This window comes from Protopterus annectens, chromosome 5.part0 (genome assembly GCF_019279795.1).
Source record: "Protopterus annectens isolate FY-2018-M chromosome 5.part0, PAN1.0, whole genome shotgun sequence".
Lineage (NCBI taxonomy): Eukaryota > Metazoa > Chordata > Ceratodontiformes > Protopteridae > Protopterus > Protopterus annectens.
This window is the reverse complement of record NC_056735.1, coordinates 36422912-36443563: the sequence shown is the minus strand read 5'-3', so window position 1 is coordinate 36443563 and position 20652 is coordinate 36422912. Positions and strand designations below refer to the sequence as shown.

General features: G+C 41.4%; 1 protein-coding gene across 2 annotated transcripts in view; it reads left to right on the top strand.

Annotated features, from left to right (window-relative positions):
* Positions 1-20652, top strand: part of CHD1L (chromodomain helicase DNA binding protein 1 like) — a 1563352-nt gene that overhangs the window by 335971 nt on the left and 1206729 nt on the right. For both annotated transcript variants that reach the window (XM_044072085.1, XM_044072086.1), the window contains exon 6: positions 1824-1905. In XM_044072085.1, coding sequence (XP_043928020.1) covers positions 1824-1905 — 82 coding nt within the window. The remainder of the gene's footprint in view (positions 1-1823; positions 1906-20652) is intronic.

Below are 20652 nucleotides of genomic sequence, written 5' to 3'. Positions count from 1 at the left end.
ATGTGAGAGGGCGTGTGTTAGTGCGCGCGTGTGCGTGGGAGAGAGTGTTTGTGCGTGCGAGTGTGTGCATGTGCGAGAGTGTGCGCGTGTATGAGAGAGTGTGTGCGTGTTCCTTTTCTTTGGTGTGTCTTACTCCTGTATCAGGGTTTATTTGTCAGCAATTTCAGCATGTCTGCTCATGAGACCTCCAAGAAATACTGTGGCTTTTCTTTGGGATCTTAACTTTATAGTAGAGAAGCTGACACATGCTCCATTCAAGCCAGCTCATTTGGCTAACTTGAGGTTCATGACATGGAAAATAGCTTTACTGATTGCTTTGACTTCTGCAAGAAGAGTATCTTGAGTTACAAGCTGTTATGGTGGGTTAGCCCTACCTCATTTTCCAAAGAGACAAGATTTCTTTAGGCACAAAATAAGGATTAGTTCACAAAGTGGTATCTGAATTTAATTTAAGTTAAACTATCCATCTCCTTGTATTCTTTCCTGAGCCTAAAAATGAGGGAGAAAGGATTCTTCATACAGTGAATGTTCACAGAGAACTTGGTTACTATCTTGACAAAAGAAAATCTTTCAGAACCTCTAATCAGTTTATTTCTTCTGAAGATAAGAAGAAGGGATAAGCTTTGTCAAAGCAGACTGTTTCCATGTAGTTATCCTATGTTGTTACTTTTTGTTATTCCCACCACAACAGATCTATTCCAAGAAGGGTCAATGTGCACTGTACCAGAGCTTTGGCTTCATCTGTAGATTTTTGGAAGAGGTTGGACTCAAATTATTCTAGAAGTAGCACACTGGTCCTCTGTAATACTTTTACAAAGCACTGCAAGCTAGATTCCTTTTCTTGGTATAGTTCATGCTTTGCTAAGACCATTCTTCAGGGGCTCCTGGACCCTTCCACCTCCCAGATGTTCTACGCTGTTGTATTCTGCACATATAGCTTAGGGTACTGAAGCAGTGACTAATGTTATGAACCTAGTACAGTTGTGTAAGTAAGCTTACTGTACCACTAGATGTTCAAATGACCACAGCTTCAGTAACCACTCCCTCCTTCCATCCCAATTTTTTTTTATGCCAGTGGACATTTTTTTTTCCTAGTAATGTCATCTCATGGCTTAGCCTCCCTCTCTCACTTGACATGAAAGCTCTGAAGAGCTTTGCACCCAAACCTGTATTTTAGTAAGATCAACTTGAGCTGTGTAATTATTTGTGCCTGTGGAAGTTGCCCCAAAGCTTTGGAAGATGGATGGCTGTTATATAACCCACATAGCTTAGGCTGCTGCATCAGTGATCATTCAAACATCTACTCTTTTAGTAAGTTGGCTACACAACTCTGCATTTTAAGGAGAAAAAAGATCATTATTTGATAGTGAAGGGCAAGAGATTGTATGCAAAAGCCTGAAAATAATAGTAGAAAACAGAAATATGGCCCTTTCAGTGATGCTACGCATATGTTTATGCATATGTGTGTGTATGTAGACATATATATAAAATGTGTGTGTGTATATACATATATATATATATATATATATATATATATATATATATATATATATATATATATATATATATATATGCACACACACACACACACACATATATGGGGTGTGTATATATGTGTATATATATATATATATATATATATATATATATCTATAGTGTGTATATACGAGACAGGGAGAGGGAAGGAGAGGAGAGTTTTTTTTTTTTTTTTTTTTAACTTTGCTGCTGTAATAGCAATACCAAACGCAGCTGTGATATTTATTATTTCATCTAGATTGTTTTGCATGGATTCTTCTTTAACTGCCTTTGCTCTAATTTGCTAGGCTTACCTGGAATCTTTTGGTTGTGGATGAGGCCCATAGGCTGAAGAATTCCCAGTCTTTACTTCATAAGACACTGTCAATGGTAAGGGCTTTTGTCTTTTATTTTACTGTTGAATATTTGTTCATTTGGATATGATTCTTAAATAATTGTCCTGAATTACTGTGTATGTACCAGCTCTGTATCTGTTTCCTAGCTTCTACAGGCATGCCGTTCCTTATACCATTCCACTTCGGTACTTATACTCCAGTATGCTGCTGTTATTTTCAGCATGTCATTTTAAAGGAAAACATGTCTGATGACTTAACTTTTTCATGATATGGAGTGTGAGTTGGAGACTCCTGGAAATGGCAGGTAGGGGTTGACATCTTTGCATGTTGTTTCCTTTACCTGTGATGTGGCGTGCCAGAGAGGATCACGTGCATGTGAGATCAGTATACAGTGCTTGGCACCCTGCTGTGCCTGATATTGATATTGTTTCATACTGTTCTAACCAGTCCTCTGGGTCTTTTTTCAGGTTGGTAGCACTGTATTCCCTACCCCGTGAAAGGAGCATACAGTGATATCTGAATCCCCTCCCACTTGACCCTGTAAGAAGCCATAACACATTTATGAATGCGAGTTGCATTTGAACAGACAGATGTCTTTTCCCAAGCTAGCAGGATGGCCTCCATTTTTCCTTTTGGGTTTGATTTTTCTCTCTGTTCTCACGCTAATACTGCCAAATAACATGAGCCCTCTTCTCAGCAGCCTGTTCCTGTTGAGTAGAACTTTGAGTCCCCTGGCCAAATCTGTATAGTTACACTTGGTGCAGAGTAGCCTTTGCGTTGGGAGTCTCCCTTCTGTCCCCTAATGTCAGCCAGTTGATTGTTATTTGGCAGGACCTGGCCTTTCGAGAATGGACGTCACGTCCATTGGGAACACAGCCTTATGCCAGTGCCAGGCAAAGTCCAAGCTTTTTCAACCCACATGCTGCTGTGTCAGAAGAAGTCGTGAGTGTGATGCCCTGTTCAGCATTCACTGCTCACCCAGTTTACTTTTATAATATCAGGGAAGTCTGAAACTCAGACCCAAAACTGGGTCCACGAGAACTTCTCCTTCACCGTCCCTGTCCTGTAAAGTAACCCAGAAGACCTAGAAGCTGGTATCTCTGAGACAGATAAAGACACAAAAAACCTCTTGTACAAGTCCTCCAAAAATGGCCTTTTCCTTGGAAAAATCCATTAGGCTTACAAAATCCTTTCTGGTCTTCTGCGTGGCCCCCTTTTCCTGTCCATGGAAATCCCTCTTTGAGGAGAAATCATCTAGGTTAATGGAGCTTTTGCTGAGGGGCACTTTATTTGGAACTTGGAAGCACCTATGTCTTGCTTCCTTGGTGCCAAAAGAAGTTTGACATCTCTAAGGGCTCTGGTAATTGGAGTGACAAGCCTACTAAACATCTTGGAGCAGACTATTAGGTGGCCTCTTCCATCAAGCATTGGTTCTGGAGACAGCATCACTTGCCTGATGAGGAATGTAAAACCTTGAACAAGGTGGATGTGAGACATTTCCTCTGTGCCACATTGGGGCTTGGGATCCCTTAACTGTTTATCTTATTTGTCCATGTTCCAGTCCTCACTGATGAATCAAACACTGGAAAAGTTTCAGCCCTCTACAGTTAAGGGCTAGCTACAGCAGGCTATCATATAGGCTAGTACAAGTTTGGCTGTATTGAATCTGTGACTAAGTGGTAAGCTCAGACACATGCCTGCACAGGATTAGCACCTGACTGGCCTGGATGGAAGAAGGGAAAGCTCTGGAAGTTGGTGATTGTTCGGCCTTCTACAGCAAAGCTCTCAAGTGTTTCCACGGCTACAACAATGAACAGTATGCTGAACATCATATGAAGTTCTGTCTTCTTCAGGCCTTCACTACAAGGTTAGCACTTTGGTAAGTACTCTAAAAACAAAGGAGAGGCAAAGCTGCAGCATAGCCTTCTTTTATGAAGCTACTTAGGCAGGTCCTCCTGGATGCGCTGTTATGGAAGAAGGTTGTCTTTGGTCCAGCATCCCAATAATTAGTTGAACTTCCAGCAAAGGAAGCAGAGCAGCACTGTGGTAAGTGGATGCTGTGGCCCACTCTTCTTGGCTATTCCATTGCCTGCCAGTCCAGGCCAACTCTCAAGGAAGAAAAAATCCTTTCAGACCAGGGATGGTTCTGTGGTATCAGAACAGTGCTGCTTCCATCTGTGCCAGCCAAGTCCTTTAAGGGGGCATCAGCACAAACCCAGCAGTTGCATTCCTGACTAGAGCATCCATTACTGTCCATGGAGAAGGTTCCTTAAATTTGCCTCCGTTTGAAGAGCCATCACAGAGGCCCATTCAATGCTGGATTTGGTAATTGATAACAGTGTCAAAACGTTTAGGTCCTTTTCCATAAAGTCTTTTGCTCAGTGACCAAACCATCTTTACAGAGCTCTAAGGATAGGCCCAGTCTGTACTCCTCAATGAGGCTCTAGAGGCTGTCGGTCTTTCAGACTGAAACCATTGTTTGCATTTGTCCTTTTTTTCTGAAGAGCTCAGGAAACATCCCTTTTGAGCCATGGCGACGTTCAACAAGTAAATGCAGTACATTATGTACTTGGTGATCGCCATTCAACAACCCTGCCGGATGCTTTTGAATGGTGTTGATCAACATAGTGGATTCTTTCTGCCACATCTGTGTCCAGGATCCAAAAAAAGATTCCTTCAGTTTAGTTTAGGAGTACCCCAGTTTCAATAGCTGTGCTGCAGTTTTGTTTCTCCTTTCTTTTTAAATTGTTTACCAAACTGCCAACATCTGTTGTGAAGGCCATGAAGAAGACAGACCTTCATATGATATTCATACTGTTGTTCATTACTGCAGTAGTGAAAACACTAGCTGTAGAAGGCCCAGCTTCCATTCTGACTTCTAGAGCTTTCCTGTTTCTCCCCCAAGCCAGACAGATGCCATCCCACCTGGATATTAGGACTTGTGTGGTATACGTTGGATTTCTGTCTGTGCTATCCTCAGCTCTTTCTTGCTGTATGAGCGAATATATTTATTGGTGTGAATTAAGTATCAAAAGTTGTCTGTCTGACCTGGCTTCAGTTGAGAAGAAAAATCATATTGCATATTTCTGTGCATGATTTATAGCTTGAGGAAATTTTGTATATCAGGGATGTGGATGTCAAAATTTAAAGCTAATAAGTGCATTACATTGCTTGTAGGATGCAAATCCAACACAAAGACCTAGGTGGCACTTTTTCTATTCTGGGACAGAATGTGACATTTTCTTTCCCCGCTATGTTAGGTTCAACCACAAGATCATTTATCAGAGTCAACTCTGTGCAGGACTGTTTTAACCTGAAAAGACTGCACACTTTGTCCAGAGCCATCATGGCTTCAGGGGAGTCTTCTATGACATCCAACTCAAGATTTGAAAGGAGGAACACAGGAAGGGGAATCCTAGAAGTCCAGGGACATAACCTTTGAGTCCAAAGGCCACTTTATGTTAAAGAACATTGGGCCTTATTAGGAGTCTTAACTGTAATGCTTACTTGCTCTTAAACCTTTGATGATTTTGTTCAGGAGGCTGTTGTGCAATTGGAAGTGACATGTCCTCCAGTGCCAAAGTCCTGCAAGAGCTGGTCGATATGGGTAGTTATTAGCAGGCATCTGTTTCTGATGCCTGAATTCTAATAAATGAGTGTGAGGGCATTAGCAGCACACCCCTTGGCCAGTAACTGTCCCCAAACGTAGGGCCCACTCTCTTACTTTTTTGATAAAGCTAGCTCAGGACTTTGTATTTTTTTTGAAGAAATATCCTACCCTGAGAAATATGTCTCCTTTGACCTATGTGGATCACATATCATCCTCTCTTAGCTGTGTGTCAAACATTGAAAGTACCTTTTCTTCTGTCTCACCAGCTGAGTATTTCTCATAGTAGAATGAGGGATTAATTCAAAGGGGAATCTGAAGATTACTGTGATCCTGAGAAAAGGTATCTGGTCGTGGCTGAAAAGGGTCCACTGACAAGCCCCCTTACTTGGTCAAGAATTAGTAAATAAGTTAAGTAAAAGAGATCTTCTGGGCTTGCCAGAGAATAAATCCATAGTTATTCTTTTAGTGACTGAAGCCTTGCTTCTTTGAAGGAGGAATCCTATCTATTTGCTCCTTAGAAGCCCGACTGCTTTTGCAAAAATACTGTTGCTGATTTAATGGCAGTGTCCAGAGATTCCAGCAAGGGGTTACTGAGGCTCCAGTCAAGAATTACTTTCCTATTGACAGGCAAAGTAAAATACTTGACCATTTTGAATAGAAAGACTATGCCCTTCAGGGTTTGTAACTGCTAAACTCATAAGTTAAAGTACCAAGGGACTTTCCTTTTCCAGCTGAAAGACAGGGCTGAGGAGATAGACAGCAAAGCCCTGACAGATGAAATGCTAGACAACTGGAACCTCAAGTCACAGGTTGGAAAGCACAATGTCAAGGGATGCTGGGGATGCATTATGCAGGGTGGTACCAATGGGTTGAATGATTAGGAGATATTTCTGACTGAGGTCTCAGCCCCTACCAGGTCATGTGAAGGTACAGATCCTTAATGCTCCACTAGAAAATGAGTTGCTTGTTAATCCCTTGTTCAGGAAGCTGGAAAAGAAGAGGAAAGAGATGTTTCAGTCCCTGCAAAATGCAGTAGAAACGACCGTACCAAGAAGTAGCCTTTCTACCGGAGGCAAGACAGGGGCAAGCCATTAAAAGGAAATACGTGCTAATGCAAGAGAAAATGGCAAGATGACTAAAAGGGGAAGCATGGGCCGTCAAAACCGAGACCCTGCAAAGGAACTTCTGTGACTAAACAGTTGCTCTTCTCCCTCCCCCACCTCTCAAATTCTACCCCAGCCTACACTCTCCACCAAACCGTTACCCATTCCTACTTAAAAATAGGAAGTCATCTGTGCCTGTTTGTAAAAGAGTGGAAAAAAGTACTCGGGATACCTGGTTCCTTAGAATCTTGGGAAGAGACTCCATAGATACCACAGTTCTCTTGTATTCCACAAGCCTCTACAGAAGGAATACATCTATCTTGTCAGATTTTTACTAGACCTTCTTAAGCAGGGTTCTATAAAGACATTACCAGATCTGGAGGAGTGAACCAGATTTTAACTAAGACTGTTTCTAGCTCCATTAAATGATGGCCCATAGCAGGCATCCAGTTGAAACTGAACTACGGGGGGACAACCCATGGGACACCATCCATTTTACTAGTTTTAGGGCTACTGAATGTGGTGAGGTACTTTTACAGCCTCTTCCTTGGAAGCCAGTTTTGCCTAGATCTCTGGCATGATTGTTGTGCATTCTTCCTCACTTTAATGGCCACTACAAAGGAAATTTTCCAAGTCAGATGTTTGAGGGGGTGCACCAGCAGCTGGTTCAGACATTAACTTCTCCATCATGACTGAAATCCCACAATGAACCAATTACTTTCTTGGAGGGTCTCAGATATAAGACTGAGTTAAGTAACTGTTTTACTGGTAACAAGAATAGAGAAGGGAATCCTAAAGAAGGCAGGCTGAAGCTGTAGACCCATGCACTTTCACTGAGGTGCAAGATAGTCCTGGTTTACTAAAGTCTCACAGGTATTTGAGAAGCATAGACACTGAAGTCTGATGGCACAATCTAACTGTGGACCAAATTCAAAAATGCATCCCTGTTCAACTACCATTTGTGAAGGTCTGACAGAATGTTCTGCTATGAAATGGTATAAGATGGAAGGGGAAAATGTGATGTGAATAACCAGCTGAGATTTTACCTAGACAAATTAGAAAGGAATTTGGTTCCATTATTCATATCCTTTTTAAAGAGTAAAGGGGCAGGTCTTTTTCTGAACTAGCTGTCTGCATCTCCTTTTTGTTGCTTCTTACATGGCAAGACTGTACCAAAGCAGGTGAAAGCCTACCTTAAAAGGGCCACAGCAGTGACCACTGCCTTCCTTAGAAGGTCAACACTCAGGCTGTTTTGTAAGCAGCCACCTTGTCATCTTTCCACTCCTTTACCAAGAATTATAACCTTTATATCCCCTGCAAAGCCGGGGCAGGATTTGTTATGACCATGCCTCATTGTCTTCTGCAGGCAACAAATCAGGGCCAGAAGTCCATAAGTTCTTTGCATATCACTATTATAATAGTAAAGAATAACAATGAACATAGGAGAGTTGTATAAGGAACTTACCAGAGTTGTAGGTGTCTGAAATATTAAGTGTTACGGTATTGTTTCCCTCCCTGCAGTCATTTATTTATCTATTTATGTATGTATGTATATATGTATGTATGTATTCCTTTGTTTGTTTATTTACTGGTGTTTGATTACCAGGAAAGTCTGACTGGGTAGGAGCCTGTTTTCAACAGAGACCCAAGGTGAAAATCTCCAAAGCATTGCAAAATATTTTAAGAACAATAATTTACGATCTTTAAAAATAATAATGTGAAAGCAGAAAAAAAAATGGAAGAATTGTAAAGTGTTATTTTCCTAAGATGCAGTTTGGACAGCAGAACTGGTCTTTTGGAAGAAGTGGCTAAAATACTGAAAGTTTGTGGACTATGCTAAATTGGTGGGAGGACTCCAAAGCATAATTTCCACTTTGTCACTAATGTTTAGAAGTTCAATTAAGTGACTGTTGATTTAACTAAGTGATAAATTTTTTTTCCCTGTTTTGTTGGTTTTAACCACCTTTACCCGCGGTGGTGGTGTTGCGGTAGAGTTGTCGCCTCACAGTAAGACGCTGTCCGGTTCGATTCTCAGCTAGAGCGTCTTCTGCGTGGAGACATGCGTGAATGGGCGTACCTTCGTTGAAGGTTGTGCGTCAGTGCTGGTAACTTGGCACGTAAAAATCAACTACCAATCATTAGTGGACCGGAGTTCCGCTGTGGCAACCCCTAACCCCTAAAAGCCGAAAGACACAAACAAACAAAGTTGGTTTTAACCACCTTTATTAAATTACCACTTAAGACATAGGCATGCCCTGATTAACAGAAAAGGAAATAAACCATATTAACATTTTCATATTCATGCATTGTACATTACACGTATGGTTGTACATTGCACGTATGGTTGTACATTGTACGTATGGTTGTACATTACACGTATGGTTGCTTTATTTGTGGCACTTATTATTCTCTAGAATTTCTTCATTTGATCAGCACATGCCTCCTCTTAAATTGCACGCCTCATCCTGAACATTATTCTGCATGTATTGTTCCCCAAAAAAAATGTATTTCTTGTAATTTACTCATTCTATTTTCTAGAGATCCCACCTCTAGTCCTTTTATCTCCTTTACAGTACTCCTTGCATTAGTTGCAGTTAGTTTTACATTTTCTGTGATATCAGAGAAGTTGGATGGAATAGATTGGATTACATTTATGGAAGTACAAGTAAAGGTGGAGTATTTCTAACCAATTTAGGCTTTTTATCGATATCCATTGGTGCATTCTGAAAGGGGTATTTGCTGCAAATTTAGCCATTTTATTATAGCATTTGTCAGGTTTTGATTTTTGTGATACCTCAAGGATAGTAAGGATGGGAGCACCATAAAGTGGTAAGAAGAGGAGGCCTAATTAGCAACAAGTGTAGTTTAGCTGCATTGGTGACATTTTTTTGCTGTGTAAAGCATTCTCAGTTTTTGGTGATTTTTTTATTTTTTTTAATGTAATTTTGTATAAGCAGATCAGGTTTAAGGTTATCGTCCACCATCATCCCTAATAATTTGCTATGAAAAGTGACTTCAGTTATTGCGTCATTAAGAGATAAGATTTTAAATTTTGTTTTTCATGAGAGAAGGATTTGTGGAAAAAAGCAGTAGCATTTTTTTTGTTTTGTTTTTTTTTTTTGGGTGGGGGGAGCTTTAGTTGGGAGTTAGAGCTATATTTCAGTAGCTGTTAAAGCTTCCTGAGTAATTTTCTGGGGATGTACCATGTTGCATGGTGTGCATACGAGTGTGGAGTCATCTGTGTATTGTATTAGGGAGGCCTGTTGTGTGACTGTGTAGAGGGTGTTGGTGAGTATGAGACGAAGAATAGACCCTTGTGGCATACAAGTGGTGACTCAGAGATTTGGAGGGAGGGTAGAGTGCCATTTTACTGGCACCCATTGGACAGGTAGCTTTTGAACCATAGAAGGGGTGATTTGAGATAAATCTGTTGACATTTGAAGTAAACGTTTGCTGTGATAAACTGTGTCGAAGGCTTTAGACAAGTCTAGAAATAAGGAGGAGACTAGTTTGCCATTACCTCTTGCTTTATTGGCAGTATCCATATAGGTTAGAAGTGCAGTGTTAGTACTATGGAAGGAATGGAAGCCATGTTATGTGGGGATAGAAGTTCTTCCTGCAGAAGATAGTTTAGCAGTTGTTTTTTAATACATTTTTCAAGTATTTTGGAGAGGTAAGATAAGATAGCTTTAAGTCTAAAGTTAGTAATGTTTGTTGAATTTCCTGCGTAGAGGTATAATGTGTGATTTTTTTCCAGCAAGAGTGAATGTTAGATTCCTGCATTGACCTGTTTCTAAGGATTGAGACAGGATTGGCAATGCTATTGGCTACTATTTTAAGGTACTTACTTGGAAGGTCATCACCAGAATGGTTTGAGTGAGTAGTTTTATACAGGATGTGAGCACAGGTTTGAAGATGAAAGTGAATGTGGCTGTTGGACAGGGCTGGGACTGGATGATGGGAAATCCTTGGTTACGGATGCTATACTATCTATGAATAAGAGTTGACTTTTTTTGCAGTTTCAAGTGGTAGGTTATTGGGAGAGAGAGGTTAGGGTTGATTTTTGTCCAGGATGTAAAATTTCTTGAATGACTAACCAGAATTTGTAGGGTTCTGTTTACTATTGTTCTGAAAGATATTGTAGTAGTTTTTTTTTTTTAAGTTTTTGAGACATGTTTAAGTGGATGTGTGTGATGTCTGGTTGTATAGATTGAGAGAGTCTGACATTGTCAGAAATGTTCTGAAGTTTCCAGATGATTAACAGTGAAATGATTCTGGGGAAAGAACAACTATTTTTTTTTTCTCCTCAGGTAATTGATTCTGAGGAGAGTATTTCTTCTGATTGACCCTTGGAAGGATTTTCTTTTTTCTGAAACCATGTCTAGGATGAACCGATTTTCTGTGGGAACATAGTGACATTTCCTTTTGAAAATATTATGATTTATTACAACTGTAATCTCTTAAGCCTACTGCTGTTCCTCTTCAAGCTTTGGAGAATGTTTTCTTAAAGCCTGCAATATGCCTGACAGCCTACAGACCATAAGAAGGCAGATAAATTGCATAAGGTTTCTCAATCATACAAATTTTTATTTTCTAATCCCAGAAATGACCCCGCAGTGGTTTATTTGGCAAATCCTTCTGTAATTGTTTGTTCCTGTGATAAGGGCAAGAAATCCTTTGACAGATTTGGGAAAAGAGTGCATTCCTTTACCACTCAATGGCAAGAAAGCCATTGATTTGGGGAAAAAAGTGAATTCCTTTGCCACTCTTACTTCTAAGATTCTTAATTGTGTGACTCACGTTAAAGTTTTTGTTTGAATAATTTGAGAATATGAGGAAAATTATTGCCTCTCTTTCTTCTGAGGGAAAATCTTTTCTGAGTACACTTGTATCTTCTGTCTCAAATAACCAAACTGTTTTTGAAATGTCCTTATGACTTGTCTGATGCCTTCTGCAGGGTAACAGCTGCTGGATCTGTTTTGAGAAGGTTTGTATTGTACATTCTTGAAAATTACTTGATTTTAAACCTGACATTTGAATTCTCACCTTGATAGGTAGGTTGTTTTTGGACAGTTGGCTGCAGAGGTCCTGAAAATATGTGATGAGAGAGGGAAACTGATTCAAGGGGTTATTTTTTGAGGACATTCAGCAGCTTTTAAGGAGGCAAAGAAACTTGCTTCTAGAAAACCATTTATTGTTAAACTGAAAAGGTTTACTAGTTGGCACCAAAATAAGAACTAGGATCCCTTTAAGTGTAGTATTTCTCTGGTTCTACAGTATTTGTGTGAATTGTTATCCTCCAGGCCAGATTCATAAAGGTTACCACAAAGTATACACTACTGTATTTGTAAAATTTCTGAGTGAATAGACAAGCACAAGCATTGTGGTAGGAATGTTCTTGAATTCACAAAGTGTCCACTTTGTGGTACCCTTTATGATTCCAGCCTTCTTTCTTTTCTTACTCTCCTATTAAGGTGGATTTGTTGGACATTTCCACATGTCTGCCCATGGATCCCCCTCTTTCAATGCATTCCAATGTCAAGATATTTTTAAAACACCTTTATTCAATTATCACTTAAGACATTGGCAGACATACATTAATAGAAAAAAAAAACAAACCAGTTTAACATTTTCCATTTACATACATTATTCATCACATATCTTTTCTTTCTAACATTCCCGCCTTCCCTTAAACCTCACGCCTCCTCCTCCTGCTGAACATTATTCTGCATGTATTGTTCCTACAATTTCCATTTATTTCTATGTAATTTGCTCCTTCCCTTTTCGAAAGATTTGTCTTCCAGTTCTTTTATCAATATTGTACTATTCAGTACTTCACATGCAGTTGGTTTAGTCTTTGATTTCCATTTTCTAACAATTGTTTTTTAGTAGCCAACAGAATTAAAGTTAATAAGGTGTTATTGTGTCTAGGCAATTCAGATCCTGTGTCCCATCTCAAAAGAATCATTTCCTTTGTGACAGCCATTTACTCACCCAATATTTTTGACAGTATACTCTGTAATGAGTTTTTAAAATCTGCCAACTCTTTACATTCCCAAAAGCATGTCCCCAGTTATCTCTTTCTTCCCCATTACACTTGCAACATTTGTTATTAACCTGAGGAAAACCTTTTGAAGTCTGCTTGGGGTATAAAATTACCTGTGCAAAGTTCCTAAACCTTCTGGACTGTGTTGCATGCTTGGGAGCCATACATATGTCCTTCCATTGTTCTCTTATCAATTGCTTTTCCAGTCTTTCTTTCCAGCCTTTTCTAACCTCCTCTTATTGATTCATATAGTTATGTAATATTTTATATGTTTGTCTTTCGGCTTTTCCCGGTAAGGGATTGCCACAGCGGAACTCCGGTCCACTAATGATTGGCAGTAGAGTTTTACGAAACTCTGAGGTGCCAGCTCAACGCCCAATTTTCAACGAAGGCACGCCCATTTACACACGCATGTCTTTCGAACGCTACCCAGCCGCGGGGAAGACATGCAGACTCAACACAGAAGGCACTCCCAAGCCAAGCCGAGAATCAAACGAGAGAACCTCTGGCTGTGAGGTAACAATGCTACCGCTGTACCACCGCGGCATACAGTTATGTAATATTTTATATGCTCTACTAATAAACAGCAGTGTCTCTTCTTGATTCTTCTAAAATCTCTAACAGAGTTAGTATTTTACTTAAGATTCCCTTATCCCTTTCTCTTTGCCAACGTGGTTTTGCCCCATTGTGTAAGCATTCAGAGAGATATTCAGTGATGCTGACTTTTCTAACATCTTGGTATTATGACATTACCAGTGAGATATTCAGTGATGCTGGCTGTTTTAACATCTTGTTATTATGACCTTATTAGACACATTTTCAGTGATGCTGGCTGTTCTAACATCCTAGTATTATGACTTTACCAGAGAGATATTTGGGGATGCTGGCTGTTTTAACATCTTGTTATTATGACCTTATTAGACACATATTCAGTGATGCTGGCTCTTCTAACATCTTGGTATTATGACATTACCAGTGGGATATTCTTGGTATTATGACATTACCAGTGGGATATTCAGGGATGCTGACTGTTCTAACATCTTGGTATTATGACATTAGCAGACACATATTCAGTGATGCTGGCTCTGATATCAATCTTTGGTAAGAAAAGCAATCTCTAGCCTTGCAGTCCAAGTGTCTTCTTGTCCGCTTCCCACTCTGTATGTAGTTATTTGCTCCTAGTATTTTGGTTCCTTTGACAGTTTTCTAGCCTCCTCTTGCCTATTTTCTGTACCCCTACTTACAGTTATCCCTATTGGCAAAGTCTCCTTTGTTTTCATGTTGTCTTAATTTTTAGAATACTTTCTGCTACTTTTTGAATATAATTCAGGTGTGCACCACTTATCATCCTTCCACACAACGTCCGACTGCATTTACGTTCAAACTGTACTAAGCGAATGTAAATGCGATCGGCTATTATGCAGACAGACGTTAAGCAAAAGCACAGTACAAAGTATAGTATGTTCAATTAATGTCCACACCGCTTAATGTTTTATGGGATAAAACCTATTAAGTGGCACATACCTGTATTCTGTATTGTTGCTGTTATTCTTCTTAAGGATCTGCATCCAGAATCCCACTCTTTCTTTATTTCTTGAACTCCTCCTGCTTCACCATTATCCCTTTCCATTTTGAATTATAATCTTCTGCTTCTGTTGTGTATATCCGCCTTAACTGTGTGGCTCTAAAATATCCCTGCAAATGAGGTAATTATAAACCACCTTGTTCAACTGGAAGGATCAACTTATCACACTTAACTCTGCTGTCTTCCCATCCCATATGAATTCTTTCAACTCTTTATTAATTGTTTTCCACAACTTCTCCTCTTATTGGTAAAGATATGGCTGACCCATATATAAAACTAATGAAACATAAAAAGAATTTCACTGCTTGTATCTTAGTATCTATAAAGAAAAGCTTCTAGTTTCTCTGTTTTTGTATTAATCTTTTGATGTCCTTCATGGATGCATCTGCAGTCATAACAAATGGGTTGTCCTGTCGTCAGGCAGCCCTTCGGTCGGCCGGATTCCAAAGTCTGGGTCCGGCTTCGGCTGATGTCGCACTTCACCCGACGTCATCTCTGCTGGTCTTCGGGTATAAAGGCATCAGCCGACGCCATTTTCCTCCATCTTTCTTGCCGCGTGCCGCCCGAAGCAGAAGCTGTTCGCAAGTGCCGGTCGGTCAGATCCAGAGATTACTACTACCGAATACTACTTCGAAGACTTCTAAAAAGCTAAGTACCCCGTTGGGGACTCTTTCTTGCCTCAGCCGATGTCAGAAAAAGTCAATAACTGTTTAACTTGTGGGAAACAAATACCTCATAAAGATTTCCACTCTTACTGTTTGCCTTGCTTAGGCCCAGACCACGACGTAGCAGCCTGTTCGGCCTGTGCTTCCTTCAACCGACGAACGCTTAGGCGTCGGTCGGAGTTTGCTGAACAGTTTTTCGGCTCAGATTTTGCGTACATTATGCCGTCGGATCCTCCGACTACCCAAATTGTTAAAAAACGCAAAGAAAAAGACCAACACTCACGGTCCGCGGTTTCGGCCGAAACCACTGTTAAGCAAGCCGCGAGTGTCTCGGTTTCAGCCGAAACCGAGAAATCTGGTCAGTCTTCAGCCGAATCCATGACTACTACTGAGGCTCCTGCTACCTTACCTGAATCAGCCTCAGAAATTTTGCCTACAACTGTGGTTCCTACTGATTTATCAGACACCATCCCTTTGGATATCTCTACCCCAGCACGTGGTGCTGCTAGGCCTCCTGCAGCCATGTCTATTAAGGCCTTTGCCAGGGCTAAAGCAGCCAAATCAGCTAAATCAGTGCCTGTTAAACCACCCTCACTCAGGCCCACTTCTAGTTCACAAATGCTTACTCTGGCAGAAGATTTAATATCCTTAATTAGGGGATCCCAATCTCACCCAGACAGGGCCTCTCAGCCCCAGAAAGAGACCTAGGGCAGAGCCCCGAGCCTGTGTCCTCTGATGATTCTGCGGATGACTCAGACATTACAGACCAGCCAGAGGCTCCTTTTTCCAATTATGAAGATTCAGATGCTGAAGAATCCATTCCAGCTGCCTCTCCACCAGAGGAATTCTCCTTTGGGGAAACCTTACATGCCATGAGAGAACAATTCCAATGGCAGGGACAAGATTTCTCTGATTCAAGAAAAAGGCTTAGGACTTTTCTGCACTTACCACAACATAGGCCCTTAGCTATACCTCCTGTCCTGTCTGTTGTGGACGATGCATTTAATGATGTCTGCACTGCACCTGATTCTTTACCTCCAGCCCCTGCCAAACCAGATAGATTTTACAGGGTGCCAGACACTCATCACCACCTATACAAGGCCCCACTTGCAGACCCCGAAACTATATCCCAGGGGCCTAAGGCAGTAGCCTCGACCACAGCAAAAACCCCTATTCCTCTGAAAGGGAATCCAGGTCCTTAGAGAGATGGGGAAAAAGTCTACACCTCTGCTACTCTCTCAGCTAGAGCTTTAAACTGTCAGTTTCACATGATCCAATACCAAGAGTTTATGCTTGATCAGTTAATTAAAAAGCTGTCCTCTGATGAATCTTTAGATAAGAAATATGTATTAGAAATGGTGAATAACATCCAACAGGTTAGTAACCATTCTTTAAAATGTGGCCATGATGCACTGGAGGCTTCATTTAGATCAGCCATGACTGGCACAGTGATAAGAAGGCATGCATGGTTGAAAGAACAGGTCTTACCGGATCATGTTAAAGCTAAGCTATTGGATGCTCCTATGGATAAGGCCAGTCTGTTTGGGGAACCTGCCCAGCAGGTAATGAAGAAAATGGAAGAGAAGGCAAAATCTGTACAAACAGTTAAAGATTTCCTACAGGTTCAGCCCCCAAGGTTTAGCAGGAACTGGCCTGCCAAAAATTGGTCCTTTCCTGACTCCACAAGATCACAAAGGGGCAGGAACAGACGCTCTAGGGGCAGAAATCAATCTAGAGGAGGTGCCTACAGAGGACGACAGTGGCAAGGCAATAACCGAGGCACAGACACAACCACTGCCACTGCAACCGGACAATCACAGTGACCTGGCTCTGTCTCCGCCTACCAGGGAGCAATTAGCAGCACCATTAGGCGGAAAGTTAGCCTTATTCTCGAAAAATTGGCACTATATCACAAAAGACAAGTGGATTTTGCAAACTATAGACCAAGGCACCCGGTTCCACTTCCACACGTTACCAGTAAAAAGAGGAATGCCAAACCTGCCCCCAAATCAAAAAATAGAAGCCCTGCACCAGATAGCGGAATTAATAAAAATGAGAGCTGTGGAAAGAGTACCAATAACAGAACAGGGCAAAGGATTCTACACCAGACTCTTCCTAGTACCAAGAAAAGAGAAAAACTGGAGACCTATTCTCGACCTGTCCATCTTAAACACATACATCATTGTCCCAAAATTCAAAATGCTGACCCTACAGCAACTTCTTCCCATGCTGGGCAAGGAGTGTTGGCTGGTAACTCTAGATCTCAAGGAGGCATACCTGCACGTCCCCATTCGACCAAATTGCAGAAGATACCTCAGATTTCTTGCAGGATCAGAGCATTATCAATTCTCAGCATTGCCCTTTGGCTTATCTACTGCGCCCAGAGTATTCACAAAATGCCTGGCATCAGTAATCGCTCACTGCAGAGTACAGGGAATCCAAATTTATCCATACCTGGACGACTGCCTGTTACAAGAGGACAACAAAAGCAAGCTGACAACAGATTTACAAAGGGTCATTTACTTGCTACAAGCCCTGGGATACACAGTCAATTTACAAAAGTCAAGGCTGATACCATCCCAGACAAGAACTTTCTTGGGTGCGGAATTGGACACAGTAAAACAGATGGCATTCCTAACTGCAGAAAAACAAAAAGAGCTTCCTCTTTACTTCTTGGCATTAACAAAGCAGAACAAACTAACAGCAAGAAAAGTTCTGCAGGCCTTGGGCTTCATGGCATCATGCATAATCTTGGTCCCACATGCCAGACTGCATATGAGAAAGTTACAGTGGTACCTAAAGAATTTATGGTCTCAACACAGGCACAGCTTAGAAACAGAAATACCACTAATCCCATGCTTAAAACAGGAGTTCCTATGGTGGGCTCGGGCATGCCAGTCAAACCCAGGCTTACCCTTCCACAACCTTCGAGCAAACCAAACCATCACAACGGACGCCTCAAACCTAGGATGGGGGGCACACATGCTGGACAAATGCGTACAAGGACTGTGGACTCAGGACCAGCTGCACCTGCACATAAACCAAAAAGAAATGCTGGCAGTAAAACTGGCAATCCTAAAATTCAGACCATTCCTCAAAGAAGGCCATTTGATGATAAGGACAGACAACACCACAGTCATGTGGTACATCAACAAACAGGGAGGCACTCATTCTTACTCCCTATGCAGAATGACTTTGGACCTTTGGAATCTGGCTCTCAGCTACAACATCCAGTTACAGGCAATATTTGTACCGGGAAAAGAGAACACCCTAGCAGACATTTTAAGCAGAACCACCTCGGATGCTCACGAATGGATGCTACACCCGGACATCTTCAAGGCCATCACAAAGAAATGGGGAATGCCACAAATAGATCTATTCGCTTCCCCACTAAATCACCAGCTCAAAAAATTCTGCACAAGGACATTCCACCCACTTGCATGGAAGGTGGACTCTCTATCCTTCAGCTGGAAAGGCCTGACAGCATATGCATTTCCACCTCTTCCCTTGATGCACAAGGTACTACTGAAAATCAAAGAGGAACGCCCAAGGATAATTCTGATAGCTCCGAACTGGCCAAGACAACACTGGTACCCATTGCTGAGGAGCATGTCTCGGGAGAAAATGTGGGCAATACCTCTGATGCCTCTGATGTTAACTCAGAACAACTACAACATCATACATCCAAACCTAAAAACCTTGCAACTGACTGCCTGGAACATCACATAGCAGTAACTAACCCAGACCTTTCACAAAGGGTTAAAGACATTATCCTTGAAGCCCGCAGACCTTCAACAAGAAGGAACTATGCAGGAAAATGGAAAAGGTTCGTCATTTGGAGTACTGAAAGAGGAAAAGATGTGTCGAACATAGATATTGCTAACATTCTGGAGTACTTGGCAGAGCTTCTACATACAGGCCTGTTCTATTCCTCCATCAAGATACATGCATCAGCTATTTCAGCAGAGTACAGCTTTGATCCTCCTGTCTTTTCACATCCTCTACTCAGGCAGTTCTTCAGAGGGATCAAGAATGTAAAACCTCCTAGGAAACCACCATTACCAGCATGGGACTTGAATTTTGTACTAGAAAAGTTGACACTCCCTCCGTTTGAACCAGCAGCAACAGCAGATCTACAACACCTGTCATGGAAAACTGCTTTCCTACTGGCTATTACTTCAGCAAGGAGGGTTTCGAACTACAGGCCTTAATGGCAGTGCAACCCTTCCTAATCTTCCATCAAGATAGGGTGTCCATGAGAACTAATCCTACATTTATGCCTAAGGTGGTATCCAGAGTGTCTTTAAACCAGGCAATCCACCTACCTACCTTCTTTCCCAATCCACAAAACAGAGGTGAAAGAATAATGCATACCTTGGATGTACATAGACAGTTACGCTACTACCTGGACAGAACCAAAGGTAACAGAAAAACTGACCAGCTCTTTGTAGCCTATGCAACAGGAAGGGAAGGAAAAGCAATTTCCAAACAGACAATCTCCAAATGGATAGGAAATTGCATAAGATTCTGTTACTCCTACCATGGAAAACCAATTCCACAGAACATAAGACCTCATTCTACAAGGGCTACAGCCACTACCACAGCTTTCTTAAGAGGAGTGGCAACCAAGGACATTATTGAGGCGGCTACTTGGACCTCCGTGCATACATTTGCCAAGCATTATAATTTACCTCTATATTCTAGATCCCGAGCAGGGTTTTCCACTGCTGTACTGCAAGGGATCCTGACTACACCATAATTTTTATTCCTCCTCCCCTAGTTTGGCTATGGTATTCTACCCATTTGTTATGACTGCAGATGCATCCATGAAGGACATAGTACAGTTTTGTACCTACCATAAATGTAGATGTCCGAACTGGATAGCATCTGCAGTCTGGATTACCCTCCCTCCTTCCCCTCTGTGGTACTCCTAGGGTATTTACCCTCCTAATAGCTAGCTGGGGGGGGGGAGTCACTTATGGTGTATTTGTTTGTATATATGTACATACATGTTTATTTTTTGTGTTTGCCTTCTACTATTTTGGAAACATTGGCTTTTATCCAAAATTTAGCTTTCCAAGAGGGCAATTGGCATCTGGGGCAAGAAACACTGAGGAAAATGGCGTCGGCTGATGCCTTTATACCCGAAGACCAGCAGAGATGACGTCGGGTGAAGTGCGACATCAGCCGAAGCCGGACCCAGACTTTGGAATCCGGCCGACCGAAGGGCTGCCTGATGACAGGACAACCCATTTGTTATGACTGCAGATGCTATCCAGTTCGGACATCTACATTTATGGTAGGTACAAAACTGTACTTTTCGTCTCTTCTCACATTTTATTACCTGCCATAACAGAAGCCTTTTTAATTCATACTTCATCTTATCATGTCATAAATATGTTATTGCTGAACTAATTAATTTGTAGATACATAAATTACAGCTATAGCCTTTGAAGTCCTTTCTTATCACTGTTGCAGTATTTTTACTCATGGGATATCCTGCTGAGGATAGCCAAACATCCAGCCAGCATACCAAAGCCTTTACATCTTCTAGGAGCTGTACATCAGACATATGTCTGACAGGCAAGATGTAAGGTTCATTATGTGACATACAAGCGTCTAATCCTCAGAACAGTCCAAACTCGACATTTGAATTCAGCCGGTAAGCCATTCACTGAGTTGGTTCGACTACCAGGTCTTCTACAGATAAGTGGCCCATTGGGGTCTGTTCCTGACTTTTTTCAACCTATTACCTTAAGTTTGCATGTCATC